The sequence below is a fragment of the Vanessa tameamea genome, chromosome 27 (assembly GCF_037043105.1).
Source record: "Vanessa tameamea isolate UH-Manoa-2023 chromosome 27, ilVanTame1 primary haplotype, whole genome shotgun sequence".
Lineage (NCBI taxonomy): Eukaryota > Metazoa > Arthropoda > Insecta > Lepidoptera > Nymphalidae > Vanessa > Vanessa tameamea.
In genome coordinates, this window is record NC_087335.1 from 3,296,270 (window position 1) to 3,320,207 (window position 23,938).

The 23,938-nt window shown below is 30.8% G+C and overlaps 3 protein-coding genes across 4 annotated transcripts in view; 1 reads left to right on the forward strand and 2 right to left on the reverse strand.

Annotated features, from left to right (window-relative positions):
* Positions 1–58: 58 nt before the first annotated feature.
* On the reverse strand, positions 59–8,971 carry LOC113392006 (porphobilinogen deaminase). Its single transcript, XM_026628199.2, has 7 exons — positions 8,671–8,971; positions 7,914–7,986; positions 3,512–3,698; positions 2,445–2,527; positions 1,907–2,091; positions 1,508–1,667; positions 59–720 (listed from the first exon to the last, which is right to left on the reverse strand). The coding sequence occupies exons 1-7, from the start codon at positions 8,719–8,721 to the stop codon at positions 221–223; spliced, it is 1,239 nt and encodes a 412-aa protein (XP_026483984.1). The 5' UTR covers positions 8,722–8,971; the 3' UTR covers positions 59–220.
* Positions 8,972–9,742: 771 nt separating this feature from the next.
* Positions 9,743–14,514, reverse strand: LOC113391999 (uncharacterized). 2 transcript variants are annotated; one of them, XM_026628189.2, is made up of 5 exons: positions 14,283–14,514; positions 13,919–14,168; positions 13,230–13,388; positions 10,765–13,044; positions 9,743–10,180 (listed from the first exon to the last, which is right to left on the reverse strand). In XM_026628189.2, the coding sequence occupies exons 2-5, from the start codon at positions 14,085–14,087 to the stop codon at positions 10,110–10,112; spliced, it is 2,679 nt and encodes an 892-aa protein (XP_026483974.2). In that variant the 5' UTR covers positions 14,088–14,168; positions 14,283–14,514; the 3' UTR covers positions 9,743–10,109. The 2 variants fall into 2 exon arrangements, with proteins under 2 accessions (XP_026483974.2, XP_026483975.2); XM_026628190.2 differs by having other exon boundaries at positions 13,919–14,164; positions 14,283–14,506.
* A 701-nt stretch (positions 14,515–15,215) lies between these two features.
* Positions 15,216–23,938, forward strand: part of LOC113391992 (uncharacterized) — a 110,558-nt gene continuing 101,835 nt past the window's right edge. Inside the window, exon 1 of the mRNA XM_026628166.2 lies at positions 15,216–15,458. Within this exon, the coding sequence (XP_026483951.2) occupies positions 15,404–15,458 (55 nt within the window). The 5' untranslated portion in view covers positions 15,216–15,403. The remainder of the gene's footprint in view (positions 15,459–23,938) is intronic.

Below are 23,938 nucleotides of genomic sequence, written 5' to 3' on the forward strand. Positions count from 1 at the left end.
TTGAGTTATGTAGCTATCATTGACGTTATCATAGTTAGAAATAGTAATTAAAATTCAATTCCCATGTCATATTGCATTTATTAAAAGTATAATTAATAGAATTCAACTAATACCCCAATACAACCTATGATTTAATATGTCCCAAATAAGTACCTAACAAGAAATAACAATTTAACAACAATAATATATTTACATTTAACATAAATGATACTCTCTGTCATCAAGAAGATTTTACTCCAACTGAACTCCTAATGAGGTCTTGTGTAACTTTCATTACATCTAAAGCACCTTTGGATATTAAATTATTTGCTAAATCTTTACCCAAATCATCACATTTCAGTATAACGTCCAAGGGAATATTTGTGTTCTCTGTTAGCCCACAATATACACTATGAGATTTTGGTGCTCCTGGCTCACTTAAATCTTCACAGTTTGAATTTTCATTCGCTTCTGATATCTTTTCATCTAGTTTTTGTAATGGGTTGAAATTATTATCAATATTTTCTTCATCTATTTTAATTTTTTTACTGTTGCTTTCCTCTGTCGGACTGAGGTTATGCTTTTGAGTCTTTTTAATCTGTGTGAATGTTTGCTCCATAGTATCATTCACTTTGGTGGTACCGTCTAAGCTCCATACTCCTCCTGTTATGGTTAATTTGAAGTTTGATTCCATTGGCTTCAGTTTTGTTGATATACCAACCGGTGCACTGCAACCACCACCTAGAAAAGAATTATTCAACTGAATTATCTATTCTTGTATAAGTTTCCTAATTTACAGGGGATCAGATTTGACTTCGCGCAGCTTTAACAATAAGAGCACTGATCAAAAATTATATGAAAGGTTGTTTGTTACCTTGCCCAAGTATTTTGTTAATATTCTATCATAAGCTATTAGATATTTATTTTTAATCATTAATATGTGCTTTGTGTGGTCGAGAATGTGGGCAGTGGTTGAAAATTATTTTTTAAGTTAATATAGAAAAGAAGTAAAATAATTATAGCATGCCTTTTAACTTTCTTATAGAGAGATTGCGTAGTTAGTGTTCTGTTAATATTGTAACTCAATTATGGAGGAAATAGTGACTAAGTTTTGTAAACGCTAACAGACAGTTTACCTGATAGCCATTTATCCCCTGCCTCTATTGTTAAAGCTATTTATCATCATTGACATTAGCAATACGCTGATAAATTCAAGATCTATATTAAGATTTTTTCACTATAATTAAAATGAATTATAATTAATATAATCCTAATTGGAGTATAAGTTAATAGTGACATTAGAGTATAAAATTACATAAAAAAATTGTTAAAAATATATGAAACTAGTTAGAAAAGTAAATTATCTATGGGATATTCTCGTCTTTGTTTGGATGAATAATTAGGGTTTGTGCTGGAAAATCGTATAGTAATTAATATGTTTATATGGTATTAAGAGATATACGAGACTATTATGTTGATAACAACACAACATTTGTTAGTATGTCTTAACACTTTACAAGTCTCCTACCTAATGTTTTAAGAAAGCTTCTTTCGGCTAACACTCTACAATATGTCTCTGGATGGTTGAAGGGCGCCAACATGGCTAGTATTTCTGCGTTGTCTGTCCGGCACTCCACGGCTAGGGCTCCTTGGCCAACAGCGTACATCATCTCTGAACATGGCAATATCTGAAACGATTGAAATAACAATATATAATTTACTATCAGCATACCTCAAATATTTGAATACGTTGCCGTGACGTCATACAACAGCAACTATAAAAATAATTGCCTACCCACTCAAGGGGCTTTTGCTCCTCGGCTTTCGTAACGTATAGGCCGTGCGAAGCCGTAACGGGTCGCTTATTAATAAATATATTGTACCACGTATACATTACTTTTATTAATTATTGAATTATACAAAATACCTTCGACACTCTGTCGCCCCAACCCATTCTCTGCAGGCCAGCAGTCGCAAGCAACAACGCCGAGTACTCCTTCGTAGACGAGTCGAGTTTACGTAACCTCGTATTGAGGTTGCCTCGCACGTCCACTATTGATAGATGCGGGAAAGAACCTCGTAATTGCGCCGTACGACGCAACGATGAGGTACCTGTGAAAAAAATTAACATAAGTAAAACTTAATACAGGGCCGGATTTAGAGGAAGGCAACCGGGGCCCTTCGTGAGAGAGATTCACATAATTCCGACGATTTAACAATTTTAATGTAATATATTTTTAGATTTTATTATTTTATGATATAGGTAGGCAGACGAGCAAATGGGCTACCTGGTGGTGAGTGGTCACCACCGCCCATAGACAATAGCGCTGTAAGAAATAATAACCATTTCTTCTATCGCCAATGCGCCACCGACCTTGGGAACTAAAATGTTATGTCAAGATCTGTGTTTAACATGTCTTCGCTAACAAATGTTTTTTTTTTTAATTTATTACTAAAATACTCGCCAATAACGGATCCAGCGGGTAAAGTAGCCAGAGTGCAATCTTTGACATCTTCTCGTAGAACTAAAGCGTCTCTTGGATCCTCTCTACAAAAAAAAAGTTTTTATCATTAGGCAATGTGGCAGAGTGGTGGATAAAACTCCACGCCTTGTCAAAAGTCTTAGCCGAGACGTAGCATATTTACAAGGTTTTTATAAAATCTTAGGGATACTATAAAATATATAAAATAACTTAGTTTAATACACCATATAGTGGCAACATTGGTTAATAAAATAACAGATTAATCGGCGTTAGGATAGTTCGTGGCTCGTCAGATTGTTAAAAATTACAGTATTACACTTATTGTATATTAGCTGTGTATTATCCAGCGTGCACTTGGTGGTAGGATTTTGTACAGGCCCGTTTGGGAGGTACAGCCTGCTTCATATATATCGGATTCCGAACATCGTCAAATATACGAGTTCATTCAAATAACGTTATTACATCATTAAAATGATAACAAGCAAAGCTTCGGCAGTTTTTAAACATCGAAGATATTCAAAAATATAGAATACACCTTATCGTTATACACATTAAGTACATTCACATATTTATGACGTAATTTAATTTTTTTTTAACAGTTATTGATTACTTTTAATGTTTCAATGTTTTATATAAATATTTATCTTCACATTTTATGTCTACTGTTATTTCCTACTGTATTGTTTACATCTGTGTTGTAGAACTATCGATAGAATCGACAGCTCTCCATGAGCAATACAATCGATAATATCGATAGTTTAGGTTAAAAATAATGGTTCTTGCAATACTATCGATAGTACCAATAGTATTGCTCATGGGGAGTTATCGATAATATTGACACGTGACAATACTATCTTTAGACTATCGATACTATCGCTAACACTTAACTATCGGTAGAGTATCGATAGTGGACTATCGATATGCAACACTAGTTTACATATTAAAGTTACAATTGGTCGATTATTATCAAAAAAAATAATTAAATCGATTTTCAATAAAAAAAGTATCAAATCGTTCCATCATTGCTTAATTATTATGAATAACTTTACCTTTCAAAAACCGCACCAATGGCAAGGCCATCTGGCAGCGACGTCGGTAGGTCCTTAAGAGAGTGTACCACAAAGTCAACAGTTTTGTTCTTCAGAGCATCTTCTAAATCTTTTGTGAATAGCGACTTTTCTCCAATTTTCGGTAAAGACACGTTCAAAATACGGTCGCCTAGTGTTGTCATTGTAACTGAAAACAATTTCAATTCTTCAAAATTATTTTTATTTTTTATTAACGACTGGACAGGCAAATGATCGCAAAGCATAAATCAATTAAATGGTATGAATATTTTAAAAAAATATACAATTTAACTAGTTTTCGCCTTTTCGTTAGAATTAAAAATATAAGTATCTCTTAATATTCCTTTGTCTGTCTGTCAGCCTTTGCACACTTAAATTTATATATATATAAAGTTAAGTAAAAAACTTAACCACTACAAAAAACTGTTTTTTTTTTTAAATTCAAATGTTTGTGTAATTATAATAATTATTATCATTTAAAGTAATATGTGTAGGTCATTTTAATTTTGGTCTTGATAAACTTTACACTTTTATCTTTGTGTCTTAATCTTCCTTCTATCATTATGTATATTCATATAAATCTGAACATGTGTATCATTGATGTCCTCCTAAATGGTTTGACCGATTTCAATGAATTTTCTTATGTATATTGCGTGGATTGGATGGTTTAGATTGGACTCGATAGGTGGTGATGAGACTTGCGAATAATTCTTGAATCATTCTGACAATGTGAAGCTGATTTAATTATATTATACCTTATCTTACAAAGATATAGAATTCAGGAAAATATTGTCAATGTGGATATTGGATTATTTTTGTAAATATTTGTGCTTAGTCCATGAAATAACATTTACCTAAGCTATTAGTAACTTTGGTAGATTTAACTGATTAAACAGTTACTTGGAATACTCACTTAAATAATCCGATTAGTTATATTTTTGAAGATTGTCCAGATTACACAGACAGACAAGAAAAAAATATTGTTTCGGTTTTAGTTCCAACTAGCCATATTACTATATAAGAGAAATCTTCTTAATTTTTATCACATACACACGCTTGATTTTGTTTCATGTATATATTAAAAGTAATAAAGTTAAGTTGTATGCAAATAGTTGCGTGATCTTTGTGTGATTTTAGATATAATGCACTAACTTATATATATATTTTTATTTATATTTATTATGTTTTCAGTTAAAGATTAAAAGAAAAAAACTACTGTTATGTTTGTCTTTAAAATTGAATTGATTTTATGATCAAGAATGTACGTATCAATCTCTTTCATATACTCTATGAAATTCAGTTTTTTTATGACATTAGCGGTATATTAACATCTCAGTACCCGTTAGACCTCCTAGAAAGCCTATTTATAAAATATTTCATACAACCGTCTCTCGCACAAATGTCGGCAAACATTGTCCTATGAATAGACTTTGCTCTGAGTACAATCAACTATGTTCTAAGATCCCGCATCTTGACATATTTTCTGATGCCTTGCCCAGATTTAAGAATAAAATCTATCAATAAAAAAATTCGTCTGTAGTCACATTTTTCACTGTACTGTTACTAAGATATAATTGTTTTATTTTTCATTTGTGGATTTTTATTTATGGTTTTATATATTAGTTTTGTATATTAGGTCTTATGATTTCTTTTTAATATATATATATATTTTTATTATTACTTAAATTCAACAGGTAGACAATAAGTTTTATTTTTTGGTTTTTCTTTGTGCGAATGTTGTGTACATCTGTAATTGTCACTCATATCAGGTCCTAATTTTTTTTCTTTTGTTTTATCTGTTATTTATAAGTGCTGAATATGTGTGATGTTGATGTACCTTTTAAATAAATAAATAAATAATCTGTACCCCTTTAACGCAACTAAGACATTAAACAAAGAAAAAACAAGAAAGAATTAATTTAAAATCTTATATTAAACAAAGAGTTGTAAAAAATATCAATTTGCATTTTATTATTTTTAAATTGATAAGTGTATAACATTATATTGTTGTGTATTGCTTACAACTGATTTCTATGGCCTTGGACATTTTAATTTATACTAGCATAGAGTTTTCTAAGACCTGTATTACATACATGAACATGAAATTCACGTTCAAGTTAATATTCCAATTTTAAAACGAGTTGCTATGTATGTTGTACTATAACATATCAAATCTCCAAAAGGCTTGCGTCTTCTGATATATATTTTATAAATATTGATTAAGTAGTGAACAATTTGGGGGAAATAACGTCCCCTTGTCTCACTCCTCGATGCAATGGTATGGGATTTGTTTGCTGTTTCTGTACTTGGACGGACATGGTGGCGGCTTTGTAGAGACATCTCATCACTTGGATGTATCGCCAATCAACTTGGCAACGCTGCAGGGACTCCAGAACAGCCCAGATTTCAACCGAGTCAAAGGCCTTCTCATAATCCACGAATGCAAGACACAGGGGCCGATTATACTCATTGGATTTCTGTATAATCTGCCGCACTGTGTGGATGTGGTCTATGGTGCCGTATCCGCTCCGAAACCTGGCCTGTTCCGGGGGTTGGAATTCGTCGAATCTTCGCGCAAGACGGTTCGTGATCACTCTTGAAAACAACTTATAGACGTGGCTCATTAGGGATATGGGTCGATAGTTCTTCAGCAGGGTCTTGTCTCCCTTTTTGAAGAACAGGACGACCACACTCCTACTCCACGCCTCCGGAGTTCTCCCTTCGAAGAGGACAGAGTTATAAAGCTTCTGGAGCTCCCTCAGTACGGGTTTACCTCCTGCTTTCAATAACTCTGTTGTAACGCCGTCCTTTCCAGGGGCTTTTCCATTTTTAAGCTGTTTAAGAGCAATCACGATTTCGCCAATACTGACTTCTGGCAGGTCTTCGGTGAAGTGACGTGTTAATGTAGCTCTAGGATCCTCATTTTCGGGATCAGGTCGAGATGCATGCGATGCGTATAATCGGCCGTAGAAGTCCTCTACTTCCGAAAGAACTGCCGACTTGGAAGAAACGACTTCTCCACTTGCTGTGGTCAACTTCGTCAGGTGGCTCCTTCCAAGAGATTGAACGAACACCTTAGACCCCCGATTCTGCTCGATGGCTCTTTCAATCGTAAGAGTATTGGAGCACCGGAGGTCGTGTCGTACGCGCTTGCTGATCTCTTGGTTTAGTTGCCGTTTCTCTGACAAAGTGACAGGTGGGTTTTCACGTCGTTTCTTCATTAGCCATAAAGTCTCTCCCGAAAGTTTGGACTTTCTGCCCTTACGCTGCATGCTACAAAATCTCGTGCCTTCTTCCCTGAGAATTCTAACTATATTTTCGAGGTTCTGGTTACGTTTTTCAAATTGTTCACTAATGCATTGGAGGACATGTTCAAGACGCGGAACTGGAAAGGGTGTGGCATCAACATCAATGGCGAGTACATCTCTCACTTGAGATTCGCAGACGACATCGTCATCATGGCAGAAACGCTGCAGGACCTACAACAAATACTGAATGAGCTGGCTGATTCTTCTATGCGCATCGGCTTACGGATGAACTTGGATAAAACCAAGGTAATGTTCAATGAACATGTTCTACCGGAACCGATTGCGATACACGGTACTGTCCTCGAAGTTGTTCAAAAATATGTCTACCTCGGGCAGACATTGCGATTAGATAGAAATTACTTTGAGGACGAGTTGAATAGAAGAATTCAGCTAGGTTGGGCAGCATTTGGGAAGTTACGACGAATCTTCACACCGTCGATGACACAGTGCCTTAAGACGAAAGTCTTCAACCAGTGCGTCTTACCCGTCATGACATACGGAGCCGAAACGTGGAAACTCACGACAAAGCTGGTCCACCGGGTTAAAGTCGCTCAGCGTGCTATGGAAAGGGTTATGCTCGGAGTTTCTCTGAGGGATCGGATCAGAAACGAGGTGATCCGTCAGAGAACCAAGTGGGCCGGCTATATTTGTCGTAGAACCGATAACCGTAGGGGAAAACGTTTTCTAGAGTGGACACCGCGTCTCGGCAAACGTAGTGGAAGTAGGAGTCCTCAGGCACGGTGGAGTGACGATTTGCGCAAGACGTCTGGCAGGAGCTGGATGCGAGTTGCCGAAGAAAGACCACAGTGGCGTGCATTTGGAGAGGCCTATGTTCAGCAGTGGACGAATGCGGGCTGATGATGATGATGATGCCGCCTGTTGCACCTCATGCAACTTTTTGTTTCAATATTGTAATTTTTAGTTTTAAGTTTGGGTGCAATAAAGTATAAATAAATAAATAAATAAATGATGATTAAGTAGTTTTTCCAGTCAGGCATTACAAAATTAATGAGTCATAATTAAGTAATATGTATTGTAATAATGAAAAACTGTAATTTATTCACTTAGTAGCATACCTATTGAAAATTCCTTATCTGGATAAATCTTCTTTAAGCTGTCAATGACGAAATTTGTTTGAATGAGGGCCAGCTGCAAGGGAAAAATAATTATTATATACAAAATAACAACATTACAAGAGTCGAGAATGTTCAATGGTAAAAACACTTATTTTAACAAAGGGTACGAATTCCGGCATACAATACTGAGTTTATTATAAAATTTTTAGTATACTCGTGTTTATAATTAATCTCATGCTTAATGGTAAAGAAGAATTATGTAAGAAAATGATTAGGTCAGATAAAATTTCAAATAGGAATACACTTAACAGCTTTTGATTCAAATACAAATTTTCTTCTTAAGACTAAAGGGCCTTTATCCATAAGTAGGTCATTTACCAGCTGATATTTATTATTTAAACATAAATCTAATTAAGAATGTGAAATATGTTACTGACATAAGTAAATGGAAAATAAAACCAGTTCTAAACAAATATTCAGAATTGCAATTATATAAACGAGTTATATGTTAATTAGAGCTGTAACTACTTACTACCTGTTACAAACAATATTTATTTACAAAATGAAAACACTTTAATTACGAAGGTTATCATAAAAAAAATTGTAAAGTCATTATACTATAAAAGATGATAAATATATTCAAATATTAATTTGATTATCTGTTAAAAAAAATATTATGTTCGAATATTATTACAAACTTGCAAAAGAAATTACGTATTAAAATAATCGCATAAGGTTTATATCAATTTATACATACCTCACTCTTCCTTGAGCCAACCCGAATAATATTATGTTTTTCACTATCCATTGTAAATAAATTCACCCAAATTTTAAAATGTAGGTTATGTTCTTACCATACCATTTTTTAAATTGATCACTAGAAACAAAATAACCCTTGTCACCAGCACTGTAGTGGACAAGTCATACACAAAATTTAATTATTTAAATCAAACGTATCATTACGATGTTATTAAAAATATACTATGTCATGACGACATGCTATAGTGTGCCAAATACTTAATGAAACTTTGTAAAAGTTTAAACTTACACTTGAGGTGAATGACATACCTATAATGTTGCCGCACTCAGCCAATAAAAATCATTACTTTTTGGTTTCTACAAAAAATATATCCAAAATCAGCCAAATAACTTTTTAAAAAAAATATTGCTCTTGAGTACACATTATTTTATTAGTTCAATTATGTGCTAATCACATAAGGCTATTTAATATATATGTATATAAGCGTAATTAGGTTGATTCCATGAAATAATAAATGGTACTAATTTGTTGTAAGTCTTGCATTGTTTAATATTATACTTTTAATTTGTTTAATGATATAAATAATTTAGTATTAATTAGTAGATTTGTCATCCTATAAACTTCCTTTTCCAAAATCTAAATTTCTCTGATACCACTTGAATGTAGCTCACTTTTGTTTGCATCAAAGTTAGTGGTTACTTTAAATTAAGGAAATTTAAATGATAATGACAACACTGGCTTGGCAACATTCATTACTATTAGTTTGTAAAATACATTAATTTTACATACTGATTTAATAATTTATTTTAAGTATAGAAAAATCATAACTTTGTAAAATTAATTATCAGTATCGAATTGCAGTCAATTTTAACACTAGCGAATGTTTTTTTCCTTAATTATCGAAATAAGTCGAGTCCTATGGTAGTGGTTATCATTAGCAGCTTTTGCCCAGAATAAGTGATTTGTTGAAGGAATTTTGTAGAGCTAGGCTCACTTGGACAAAGCCTTAGAAATAATTCACTGAAATATACTCAATATATTAAATTTAAAGGCTATAAAAAAAAAACGATTGAAAACAGATGATTTATTGATCTAAGTATTGTAGGAAATCACAAAAAACAAAAATAATGGCTGCTTTTGACAACTACTAATAATAAATGATGAAGATAGGATCACTATATCTTAAAAAGAATGGGATAAGTTGAATGTACTTAAAACTTCTTGTCTTGTCTTATTATCAGTAAAAAAAAAATAACTAGAGAATAATCAATAAAATTTCCAAATAATGATTTATCTAATGTTAGTAACACAGATAACATTTTTTACAAATCTTTTATTATTTTTTAAATTTAAAAATGCAATTTTTTCTTATTCTATTAATATTTAATCAAATTTTGAACTTTAAATAACAAGTATTACGTTCACTTCGACTTATACTACTGCTTTTTACGTTTGCTGCTCCTTAACCTCCTCCTATTGATTGGTACCTGCCTCTTTCGTACTGTTCCTAGAATGTAAACAGACACATTATTATAATAAGGGTTAAATTGGATTCATTCATACTCTATATTTACTATAAAAAGGTATAATTTATCTAAGTTGGATAATAGGAATAAATATTAAAAAAAATTGTATTGTAGATTGTAATCTGTGGCTCTAACTGAACCTGTTTTATTCGGTCACCCCTATTTTACCACTATGATGGATAAATTAAAAAGTATCCCATGTATGAAATTGTATAATTCCATGTATAAAATAAATATATTTCTGGGACTCAAATTACCACTATAGCAAATTTTACCAAAATCAGTTCAGTGATTATAGTGTGAAGAGGTAACAGACTGGAGTTTCAAGCCTTGAATACATTTCTCACTAATGCCAATTTAAAAACAACCTTTCCCTTTGTTTCTTAGAGCATGCCTTTTGAGACAGGTTTTAGACTATATAACTTATGATCTTGATTACCTGATTATTAAACATAATTATTCTCGAATAGGTGTATTAAATAATTAGCTTATGAAAGTAGTTTTTTCTATGCATTTACATTAACTAAATTTAAAATGGAAAGTTTACACATTTGAAATGACTTACGTTTTACGACTTTAGTAGTACTTTTTGGAGTTTCTATTTGTTCTACATCTTTCTTAGAATTTCTTGGGCTTTTTGTGGTTTTTTTTTTAGTTTTAGGTGTTTTTTGTGTTTCATTTTCATCTATATCACTTACTATTTCTTTATTGACATTTGATGGTTTTTCTTTCAATTTATTTTGTTTCGGTTGGGTTTGTTTAGCTTTATTAGTCATTGACCTGGTACATCTAGTATTAGGAACTTGTTTCTCTACATTTAGATTTTTAATTGCCTCAACTTTTTCTTTTGCTTCTCTTTTTTCTTTCATTTTATATACTTTTACCATTGCTGGTGTGTAACCTACTAAGGCTGGATTTGAATCATTTAAATCTTTTGTAATTTTACCATTTATTCTCCTTTTTAAGTTTGCTACAACTTCTTTCATAGCATATGTAGGAATCATGTTCTGAAAATAATCTTTTTGTAATAGAAGAGACTGTGAATTAGATTCAGAGATTTCTGACGAGGCATTAGAGAGTTTTCGTATTCTATATTTGCAAGTTGAATCATCATCTTCTTCACTTTTATCATGTGAGGTAGGATTCCGTTCCTTACGTATTATGTGTTCCGGATTACCTGCTAATATCTCTGCCCAAGTAAATTGTCGGTCTGAGCCCATAAATTTACCAAATTTACCAATACTATTTCTATGTCTTCTGATGCCTTTACGTTGTGTTATGTTTTTCTTCTTTGATCGTAAATTCTTCGGCGAGAGCTTTTTGCCGAAAATGTCATGAGGCATCAGAGATTTCTTTAAGCGAGCAACTAAGTCTGCATCAGATATAAAGAAGTTTCTTGATGTGCAAGGTTTCCGAAGACCTTCACTTGACGTATTTAGTGTTTGTTTTAACAGTTCTAATTTAAGGTCATTTTCAAAAGAACAAATATTCTCTCTTTCATAAGCCTTTTTGATACCATTTCTGGCTAAAAAGTCTGTTGAAGTGTTTTTCCTGCCAAACCTCTTAGCATAACACAATTTCCGACTCATCGGCGACATAGGTGGTTCAGCAAAGTTGACTGATAAATCTTTATCATGAGGATAACCACTTTTTAACAATTCAGTTCTGAATAAGCTTCTACAGTAGTCATAATCTGGTCTATCAGTAAAGTCAAGACTAGTGACATATTGAAGATATTTCTCCATAAATTGAGGATAGAATTCAGTTTTGAAGCAAGTTTTCAATAACAATTTAATGTCATTCATGAAATTTTTCTTGAGGACATGAACTAAGTCAGGTTCTGCTAAAACTTCTGTTGTTTTCCAAGGCAGAATACCAGTGAGCCAATCTAATAAATTATATCCCAAAGTTTCTAAGTCAGAACGCCTAGAATGTGCGCCAATGTGAGAATCCCTTGAACTGTATTCCAAAGTACCATCATGAGCTTTTCTTGCATCCATTCCAAAGTCTTTATGATTACCATTTGAATCAAGAAATTTAGATGCAAGACCATAATCCAACAAGTACACTTGTCCATTAGATTGACCAAGTACTGCCTCTTTGTGAATTTCATCTAGATCTACATCATTTATTTCTTTAATATTCATTCCATTTAGTTCATGTATTTTTCTTGATGCATAAATCAGGTTTTTATTGCCAAAATCATCTAAAAGCTTCTGATAAGATTGGTCAGAACATACAGAACTGTTTAAATCTTCGTAGTTTACATAATTAGACAATTGTCTGAGGTTAAAAGCATGATGACGATGCAAGGTTCTACTGTCTTTATCAGACAGTATTTTTCTCAATTTCTTTTTAACACTGGCCAGTCTTTTATCATTGTCCTCTAGCCCTTCCAAAGATGATCTATTGTCTCGGACAATAAAATCCTCATCATCATAATAATTTGATGTTCTAGATTTATTTGTTTTAGTTTTCTTATGTTTTCTTGACAATAATACAAGTTGTTTATTATCTTTCTGGTAAGACAGTGGAGGTTTAGGCATTTTATTAAATTTATTGCCATCAAAACCTAGCATGAGATTTGAACTTTTGATATCTGAATGTGTGTAACCTTGATTGTGTAAATACTCCAAAACATCAAGTATTTGTAAAGCTATTATGAGAACATTTCTTTTATCTAAGACTTTTGCTCTAGAAATTATTTTCTGTAAATCAACATCATAGCGAGGTAGGACTAGGAATCTGTATTTTACACTAGTATTTTCATCTGTGAATGATCCACTTGCAATGTAGACTGGCATACCCAGTCGTTTTTGTTTGTTCTGTTGACACCAGGCCTTAACTGAAAAAAATCAAAATAATATTTTAATTTATTAATTATATAAGGAAATTTTAATTACTATGCATTTTTTTATGTTAATTTGAAACTGACTTTATACACAGAATATAAATATTTATTATGACGTGGCTGGATATTAATTAACATATGATGAAGTTGCTGAGTATTCATTATGATATTTAAATTACCTTTTGAAACTTGTGCAGTCCTTATAAGACAATGAACTTCAACAAATAGAGGTCCATTGCTGTGTGGTTCAATTTTGACTACATATCGAGCATTCAATTTTGTTACTTCTTTGTCCGTCTCATCTGAAGCTAAGTAGATTCTGCCGAAGCTGCCTCTACCTGAAAATATGTTTCAGGAACATAATAACTGTTTTATTATCTTATTAAAGATGTTTAAAATATACTATTGCATGTACTATATAAGTTAGTAATGTACTAAAATAAGTCATATGCTGACTTCATGGGACTGCCATGTGATCATTTTTGCATTCATTCAGAATTATCACCATACACATACAGTTTGCAATTGATAAGGTCCTATTTTAGATATGTCTTTTTTATGGTAACCTCCAAACAAAACAACAAAAAAAAAGACCAAAAACCTGCTTTTTACTTATTTTGTAACTTGAAAAAGTGGCATGCTATTTTTAAGAAGTTCTATTTACACATGTTAAAATTTAAGATTGACGTAGAATTGAAATTTACCTAAATTGATACACTTGTTAAGTTACATATGTTTAACATATTAAAACACTTATTATGGATATACTTTTCTATTGTTATAATCATATTCCTGTTCCATTTATAGCAATAAATACATAGTTGTTAACTTTTGTTTAATTTTAGTTATATTTAACGCCATCATTTACCTATGGGCTTTCCAATGCGCCACTTCTTTTGCAAGACATCCGTGAAAACAATGCCCGGTGGCAAAGCCTCGTCGTCACAGAAACTGACATCCAAACTAGGTGGTTCTTCTATGACCTTAATTTTTTTGGGAGGTAATCTTACTTCAGCCTCATGAACCCGACGGGGCATTGTAAATAATTCAAAAATCCACTCAAAAGTTCATTGATCTTCCTGATGAATGTTATCGGTTATTTCTTTGCTGATTTCTATCTAGAACAAAATAAAAATATTTAATACTAAGAAACTCCTTAAAGGATGACAAATATCAGTTTCTTAGAATATAAATTTTAGGTTTAAAATTTAATTATAGGTTCAAAAAGTTACCAAACGAGTTTTTCTTTATGGCTGCGAAGATAGGTATATTTAGAAGCTAAAAAACCTTTATTTACGATGAAAATCTGTTCAAGATCATTCAAATTGCCTATGATATACACTCCGCTAATTTACTTTCATTAACAAACAAAATTCCACGACTCATAACAAATTGTGATGGTTTTAACGAATGTTCGCCATGTTGTTAGAAATCAACCGATCAATTTGATTAATTGTTGCCAAATATAAAAAATAAATTTGAAGTTGTTGTAACAATAAGAACATTTTTAACTATTTCACACATACAGATTTCTATGATTATTAATAATTAATATAAATAATAGTAGGTAAAAAAGACCAAGCATTTAATTATATTATTTTTTAAAGTTATTGATATGTTTATACAAATAAAAATAATTCTTTGTTTATGTCATTATAAATAAAATGTTATATCTTTAATGGTTTCCTTATAATTTACATTTTTTTCTTAGGTACGATTAACAATCTACAATTTACAGCACAATACGTACAGTTCGTGATAACTGGCAATAAAAAAACTAGTCATTAAAATTTAAAATAATACAAGTAAATAGGGCGCTAAATATCGAAAATGGCACTTGCGGAGAGGAATTATTTGGCTTTGCTTAGTGTTCAATTGCTATTATTTTAAGCTAAGCTATATATATTAAAATTAAGGTTATGGTAAATGTAAGGTATAAAATAATAAATATTTAGTGATAAATTCTTTTAATGAATAATAATAGTACAATAATTATATTTTGTATGCAGTATGTAATATGTTTTTAGAAATATTATTATTATTTCATTTATTAAGGTAAATTTGAAAAAGTGTGAAGAGGAATGAGAGTCGGAACTCGGAATCACGTCTAACGACTCGCCAGTAACGAGACTTCAAAATCCAAAGTCCGTATTCACAATTTTGTTCTGTAACTTTTTCATTCAATAGTCGTCAGCCGACCGTGTGGTCGCGTGTGTCGCTCTACGCGTACGTGTCCGATGTTCTTTTGTTTGTCAACAAATAAAATGAAGTGTACAGTGTTAGTAATGTGATATTTTGTTTTACGTTTTAACAATTATAAAATGTTAATTAAGCGTTGCATTGTGGCTTGAAGATGGACGGTGCGAACGCTGACTCGGATCACTCTATGACTTGGGAAGACTTTTTTGGTTAGTAAAGTTTCTTATTCGATTTATTTTTACGGAAAGATTATTATTATTTTTTAAAATAATTAGTTAAGAGTGTTTTTGAATAGCATTTAATGCGAAGTAGCATTATACTAAGGCAAATGCGGGAATACACAGGTATACAGGTTTGAGCTCTATTTCTTCATATGGTTAGTATACATTATGCTCCATCGGTTCATCGCCTTCTTTTCTAAGTTGCTAATTTCAAGTTTAAAAAAAAAACGTGACTTATCAATTCTAAATTTTTTTTACCGAATATTATCCTTGCCAATAAAATTAATTTACTTGCCTAAAGCTTTTTTGTGCTTATTCTTATCTTTAAAGTTTTGTAAAGTTATTTTTAAGGACTAGATTAGTCTAAATAAGAGAAACATACAGCCTAATTAAAAAAAACGTTTGAAAATGATGTCCAATAAGTATATACCTATGTTATTTTAAGTTATGAAAATGAAGAAAACTTTGAATTCGTCTAAAAGATTTCAGACAATTTAATTTTTAATTGGCCTTTTTAATTAAAGCTAGTTTTATAGCATTTATTTATTAACATAAATATATCTGTAAATAGAAATCTCTTTTCGCAATATATTCTTAATTAGGTAATTTATATTGCAATCGTTCTATAAGATATAAAAATATGAAAGTTCTATCAAAATATGTATATCAACCCGTTTTTAAGATTAATGGTGGTATATAAAGAAATAAAAACTAATTCAATTACTATTAGACTGTACATTGAAGCTTTGATGTTGGTTAAGGTGATGAAGTCAAAATATGACTTAAAATTCACGATCCCGTATTAAAGCTGTTAATTCGAAAACAATAATCTACATAGTTGTGTAAATGAATTAAGAAATACACGACAAATATAGATGGTTTATCTTAGGAATGTTTAGGCACAGATAGGGAAAAGTAGTTAAGGCATTTCCGTAGTTATGAAGATTTTGTTTATCACAAATTATTTAAAGAAAAATGTTTTATTTCACGTTCTGAAATTTCCTTTATCTGTGCTTAGTGTTTATTGTTCGTTTTTTGAGTCAGTCTCTTATAAATTAGTTAATACTTTATATTATTAATAATGAATTTAAAAAGCCTCATCTTTTCTGTATTAAATATAGTAGATATATTAGTAACAAGCTATGACTTCACTATAGGGCTGTATATGGCACGATTAATCTTCGCTACCGTGGAAAAGCGCAATACTCGTATTTTCAATTTAATTTCGTTTGACTTTTCAAATAAAGAATATATTTCAATGATTCTATATAAATATGATTATAAGTGTTTAGTACTGAACAATAGAATTAATGAACTGCGCTTCCGTTGTCATTTTTACAATACGAGTTATTTTATGCTGGATTGATCGTAACAATATAATATGGTCTCTATTTTTACACTTTTGTTTGTCTAGTGAATTAATAAACCCTGCTGACTGTTGTGATTAATAATTTAAATGTCGAAGACAATTAAACTATACATACTAACTTACCTTATCTATACGAGTCCAGTCAAATTAATAAGAGATACGGATGTTTAATTAAATTGAATACTGTAATCGGTTTTTAACCGTAATCATAGAGTAAAATAATAGAAAAGGCTTTGATTGCGGTTGGTAACGTAAAAAATGGATGAAGTGCGTGCATGTATAGCTTTAAAATTCAAAGAAAGAATGCAATAAAATGAAATTGAGATTTGAATTATTTTTTAAAATGTTAAAAAGTCTTAGCAGTTGCTTTTTTCCGTCTATATCAATTATTAAGGTATAAAATTAATTTTAATGTATTATTATTATGTATATTGTATGTATTAATGTACAACGATAATCTCCTTCATGAATTCCAAGAGGTTGTCATGTCTTTCGAGATCATGAGTATCATTCCTAGAATTTTACTAAGCAAATTTATGTAACGTTAAATGTTATAATTTACAAAAAAGGGAGACTGAAGCAATGGGACTCTTCTAGGTTTACCATGTTAATGATAAAAATACCGAGTTACATAAAACTTTTGTTTCCAAGTTCCGAAAAGGATCTATAGTCTAGATCAAAATACGATGTCTAAACCATGTCGCATACTAATTCATCGACTTTCACCGCTTTCTTCTTATCCTTAAGACGCTTAATTGATCGTTCGTGGTTCTTGCCTGGTTTCCGTGTTAGTAGAATTTGTAGATAAAATAAAAAATAATTCTTTCCTATTGTTTCGCCAGACCAATAATAAAAGTCTTAATGAATGTTCTGCTGGCACGTTTTTTTGTATAAAAATATTTTTGCCTTTTGCCTCAATGAAAACTTACCATTGTGAGTCATATTTTTCGTATTACTTTTTAATTTATGGTAATAAAAGGAAAATATTACTCTTTAGAATCTTTTGATTAAACTTCCCTTTTTTATATATGTTGCCATATTCAACATAAAAAATTATTAAATTAGTTAAGTGTATAGTTTATCTGTTTTTAGTATATGTGTTTGTTAGGTCAGAGACAGTATTTTCGAAATTATAATATACAATTGTTTGTAACTTATAATTGTCAATAATGCAACCAATTATTTATATAAGAAATTACTCTCAAAAGAAAAGGCAAAAGATTGCTCCAGAAGACTCTTAGTCTGAGGTGCAAGACTTGAAAACTTTCTTACTCTCGATTAAGCTGCAATGAGCTTCGTTAGACATTTCGAGAAATAAAAGATTTAAAAGAAGAATTGTTAATTTATGCAATTGAAATTTTCAAAAATTATAGAACTTATGCTTGGCTATTTTTTTTTTTATATTATAGTCTTAATATTTCTCTTTTCCCTTTTTATATATACATTTTAAAATCTACTCATGTTAATTGAAAAGATGGGGTTTATTTTAATTTTTTCGACGTAATTACTGGATAGTAGAATTCATTTAATTATAATGAATAAAGCGAAGAAATCCTAATTGTAAGATTTTTTTATAATTTTAAAGTATCTATTACTATTTTTTATCCATTTCGGAATAAAATGGTAAAAAAAATATATCGATTTTACAACGATACGATCTCGCGTGACTGCAAGTTTTTAGTTCAAGGTGCTTATACATTTTTATGTTTGAATTGTTAACCAATAATGACGACCTAAATAAAAAGGCAAAAAATATAAATACTGAATATAACAACAAATTTCAGTTAGTGTCCAAACAGATTCACTATTAAAGTGTATGCTTCTTACCAAATGTTTTATTAACAGATGATTGAATTTAGTCGATATTAAGAGTAATATCTTGAAATAAAAAATAATATATTACGGAGTACAATCCAAAATCAAAGTATTAAAAAAATAAGTCATGCGCTTAATAGACAAAAGCCACCCCATCCCAGCCAACTTTATATTTTTTAAGCGCAGTACCTGTCTCGTGGAACTATCTTACCAATAGCAGCTTTCTCAAAAAGAGTTGTGTTGGATAGGAAGCTGGCCGTTAAAGGCTGCCAAAGCATTTTTCATGCAGTGCGCTGACGCGAATGTCGATAAAAATCTTTTTATTAAATTACCTAATAATTTATTGTCCTAATATTTTATATGAATGAATGAATATTCTCGCATTGACACGACAGTATTTTTTAAAGATCAAGAATCCAGTTTCTGAGTAGTCAAAATTTCAGGAGTAACTTATACATAACAACTTATACTTAACAAATGCAGATAATTGTCTTTATCATAACTTATGATATTTTAATAAAATATACTTCAATATTAAACCTTTACTTTATTTCTTTTAAAAAAGTCGTCGATCGTCAACTTACGACGTGACAACGTTACAAGTCAACACAAGTTGAACGAATGTATGTAAGAAGTTTGTTTTATTTGAACAATGCGTCTATATAAATTTTTTTCAAGTCTAGAATAGAAGCTCCGCATAAGGTAAAGATTTCTGGCGCCAGTGGTTTCCTGCCAATCTCGTATTGCGTTATGGCTTTACTTATGTACAAATCTGATTTAATTTTAAAAATAACAAACTCAGTAATGAGATAAATTACAGATGTAGAAAAGTATAAAAGTTTTTTAGTTATTTTGCACTTAAAATTGATTGAAAGTAAGTCAATGCCACTTGCAATGGTTAAAAGCGTTAAGAAATAGCGCTTTTTAATCCAATAAAGTAATACGTAACTAAAGCATTTTTTTATTTCGATTCAATATGTAATATACAGTTATGGTGGCGGTATGTGAAAGAGAAGTAAGCAAGTGCCGTCTACCGCATGTTGCAACTCGTATCAAATTAATCGCAATGCGCACGGGTTGCCTTCTCGTGTTGCATTTGAAAAAGGAACGCTTGTGCATCGTGTTTCTAAACATTTTTTAGTCTATGCAATAATTTATAAACGTATTATGTTTATTTAATAATTTATTGCTGCTCATATCTTTACCTGAATAGGCAAAGACAAAATAGTTCAGTACATACCCATTTTCTTTTTTTTTTTTGTGATAGCTACAGGCTTTTGTGTTATCAATAAAAATTAAGAGTAAAAATGTTCGGAACTTGCTAATTCACATACATATATTTTCAACAATGTTTGCATTTCATCATCTTCATAACATGCTTGAGTTTCGGCCACACAGCGAACAAAAGTAATAAAAAAATTGTAATGATATTAAAACTCTGTAAATTGTATTATTTTTTTTTACTTGACTTTAACTAGAAAACTAAATTTTGATATAAACATTGTTTTCTTTTTAATATAATGGTAGAGTACTTGGCGTTTAATTAAAAAGATATATATGGGCCTCACTGTTGAACTTAGAGAAGGACGGCGCGGCATGCCACTTTCATTAAAACTGAGCAAACTTCATTAAAATACGAAGATGTCTAAACTTTCCTAACAATGTTCAGTAACGATTTGTAAATATAAAAGACTTACGACCTAGCCTTACTCTAACCATATTGTACAATAAAATTCAACCAGAAAGTTGCAAATTATGTATAAAATTTCCTTACACGATATTCACTCTTGCTTTTTTACAATAGAGCATATAATAGGTTGAACAATTTTGTACAGTTTTCAAGGTTGACTGCACTATGAACCAACAGTCATTCATAATTTAAAACAAATTCTATTCTCTGTGCCTAAAGTTCAATTTTGTTTGACGTAACGTGGAAATGTACTCGTTCAATATGGCACTTATTATCTGTGCTTTAAGAACTTCATTTTGTCCTATCGATCGTGTGCAGCTGGCTTTACATTATGCAAATGAAAAATATAAAGGTAGGGTCACATTCATCAGACTGCTAAAAGAAACATTTAATTTATTAGCTAGGTAGCAAGCATTAGTCTTTTAAGTTAAAAAGAACTAGCCTCTATGAAACACGAAGCTTTTTCTTTAATTGCGATGTTTTATATTTACTGTAAACTAGCGGCTGTAATTTTATCTTTGAATAAAGTTCTTTGAAATTAATCATTTATAAATAGGTTGGATAGGAGATACCCAAGAAGACAGTATTCATCATAAATGAAAGGACAAATTGTTGACGAAGATTGCTATAAATGTAGGAAGATAATAATTATGAATGAATTAATTTTTGTTGTAAAAGTTTACATCAATAGTAGGTATAAGAATATAAAATGTTATTTAATTTTAAATTAACTTATATGTATGACTTTTTTTCGCAATTGTTAAGTAATAGCAATATATTTTTTTTCGAAACCTTAATATATGTCTAATATTTTTGGGCATAGTTACATTTATAATTTTTGTTTTAAAAACGAAAGTTACTCCCATTGAGTAAGTTTAATATAGGTTTAGGGTTTTTATAAAAAAAAAATTACTAAAAAAAGAACGAATAGCCTATTCCAATGGAAGTAGGAAAAAAGATAAACAAACCTTAGATTTAGGTATTTCATGCGATTTGCTAATAACTCCGCTATATTGTGCACTACTAAGGGTTTATGATTAGTATACCTTTATTTATAATACAACACTGTTACGCTTAACTACTTATTTCCACTTTAATTTTTCTACGTCGACGTTCAAAACGCCATTTTTTCGCAAATCTATATTAAATATAATTATATCATAGATTAATCAAGCTCTCAACCAATGATATCGCGTCAATTTGCTGTCAAATGTTGTTTATTTGGCTTTTTTCTTCTTATGGTTGGATTAGATTATAAACATAGACTTGTCTTTCAAGAGACGATATATTTCGCTGTTTTTTAAAATAAGATTTCTTAGTTGATATGTACTCATTGAGAAAATGTATTTCTTTTGATATCTTAATTATAAATAATGCGGTAATGTACCCTATATTTATGATATAACGTTAAATACACAGGTTTTCCTGCGAAGCAATTACTTTGCGCACATTCCTTTTAAAAGCGAAATTTTCCTTTAGTATCCGTGCGTCTAATTGGTGTATGAGTTAGTAAGTAGTAAGTTAAGTGTGTTATTTGAAATCGTTCATGACGTGAAAGTCAGTAAAGTTCTCAGTTAAGATTCAAACCTACGGACTAAAAAAATATATCTTTAATGTCAAAGACAAAACTGCTTAGTACTTTATTCACATCTGTTTGTCGATCGATTTTTTTTTTTGGTTGACGAGCCTAATGTTATGAGTACAAAATGGAAATTGGAGTAGGAAATTATGTTAAAAATTTGCAAATTCGTGTATTTTTTTTATAATGATAGTGATCAAATTTCGACAACAGGGCGAACACTAGTAAAAACATTATTTAGCATTTAAATACATTTCGTAGTTGTGGCGAAATTTCCTTTTTACTTCATGCTAAATTATGTCTTACGTTAATTACTATAAAGCCCTTTTTAGAAATTGGTTTCAGACACTGTATTCATTTTTTGTTTACCCCTTTTTCGATCCCCTCATACAATTAATAAATTAGATGACATTTAAATTGTTTAAGACTGCTATAAAATATTTTAGTCAAAACCGTCTTCTACTTTTTGAGTATGAAGGTGTTTTGTAAGTCTGATTACAATCATGATTGTAAATCAACTTACTTCTTATGATTTTTTTAGGACAAAAAGAAAAATATACTTTATTTATATTTGAAAATATAAAAAAATAACTTTAATATTTTTGACTTTGAAGCAAAAAAAAGAGATAAATTATTAACTTCAATCAATTTATTCATTGCCTTAAATGCCGGGGGAATGTATAATTTACAACCAGTTTAATTAAAAGCAAACAACAAAAGCAATAAAAATAACACAACAATTGTACCACTTAGCTTACTAGTTCCTCCGGATTATAAAGTATAATAAAATACGATGGTAACATACGCTCGAGAGATATTATCTATGCCTTACTAGTTTACACATCCGACCGACTATGTAATCCGGATTTTATATGCTCTGTTGAACTGTCTGTGATAGTCTTTGTACACATTGCTCTTATAAATAGGGCTGAATAATTAACTATCACAGCTTAATTTTTTTTTACAGATTGCTTACTTTTTGTACATAAATTATATTTTAAATGGTATCCTTAAGTTTATAACTATCAAATTTATTCTCAATCAATATAAATGCGTGTATAGGGCACTACCTACTATTTAATATAAATTGCTTTTATATGTATCAATTATAAAAGTTGCCATTTTTTTTTATAATTATGTATCAGTTATGTCGGATCCATGCATGCATTCAGTTCGCACGCCATGACGCCATAATGTTCGATTAATTATGACTTAACGAGGACCACAATGCATTGCTTGTTTCTTTATTTGTTGTTTTATTCCGAGGAGCGTGAATGGAGATGAATGGCCTGTTAGATAAATAAAGTTTGATAACAACTGGAATCTTTGCGTTAATAACGCGAAATATTTCTTCATACTCTTAACTTAACTTATACTATCTTAACTTATTATTTCAAAAGTCGTCGACTCCATTACTACTATAGTAAATAATATGATTAAAATCCATATATTGTATTACTCTGTCTGTCATTATCCGTATGTGGTGTATACTCTGAAATATCAAAGATAAATTAGAATTTACTTGGTGGTAGGACTTTGTGCGAGCCTGTTTAGATACCACACACTCATGACAACAGCAATACTTTGTATTGTAATGTTTCAGTTTGAAGAGCGAGTAGCTAGTGTATTATTCCAGGTGCAAGGAATGTAACATATAAGTTTCCAAAGTGATGGTGCATTGGCGTTGCAAGGAATGGTAAAAATGTCTTACGTTGTCAATGTCTATGAGCGGTGGTAATCACTTACCATCATATGGTCCATGTGTCAATTTGCTTATCTATTATGTAAAAATAATGGGGAAATAAATTCAGTTGACATACCTAACTCAATTAAGTCTTCACCGTTGAACTAATTTTGTTATACGATGACAAGATTCAGTATTCTTAATTAGAATTTAGGATATTTGAATATAACGAGTATCACGATTACTCATACGAAGGTTCATAAGAAACATAATGTATTCAGAAGCTACAATCAATATTATAAATACATAGATTTTATATTGGTTGGGCTTA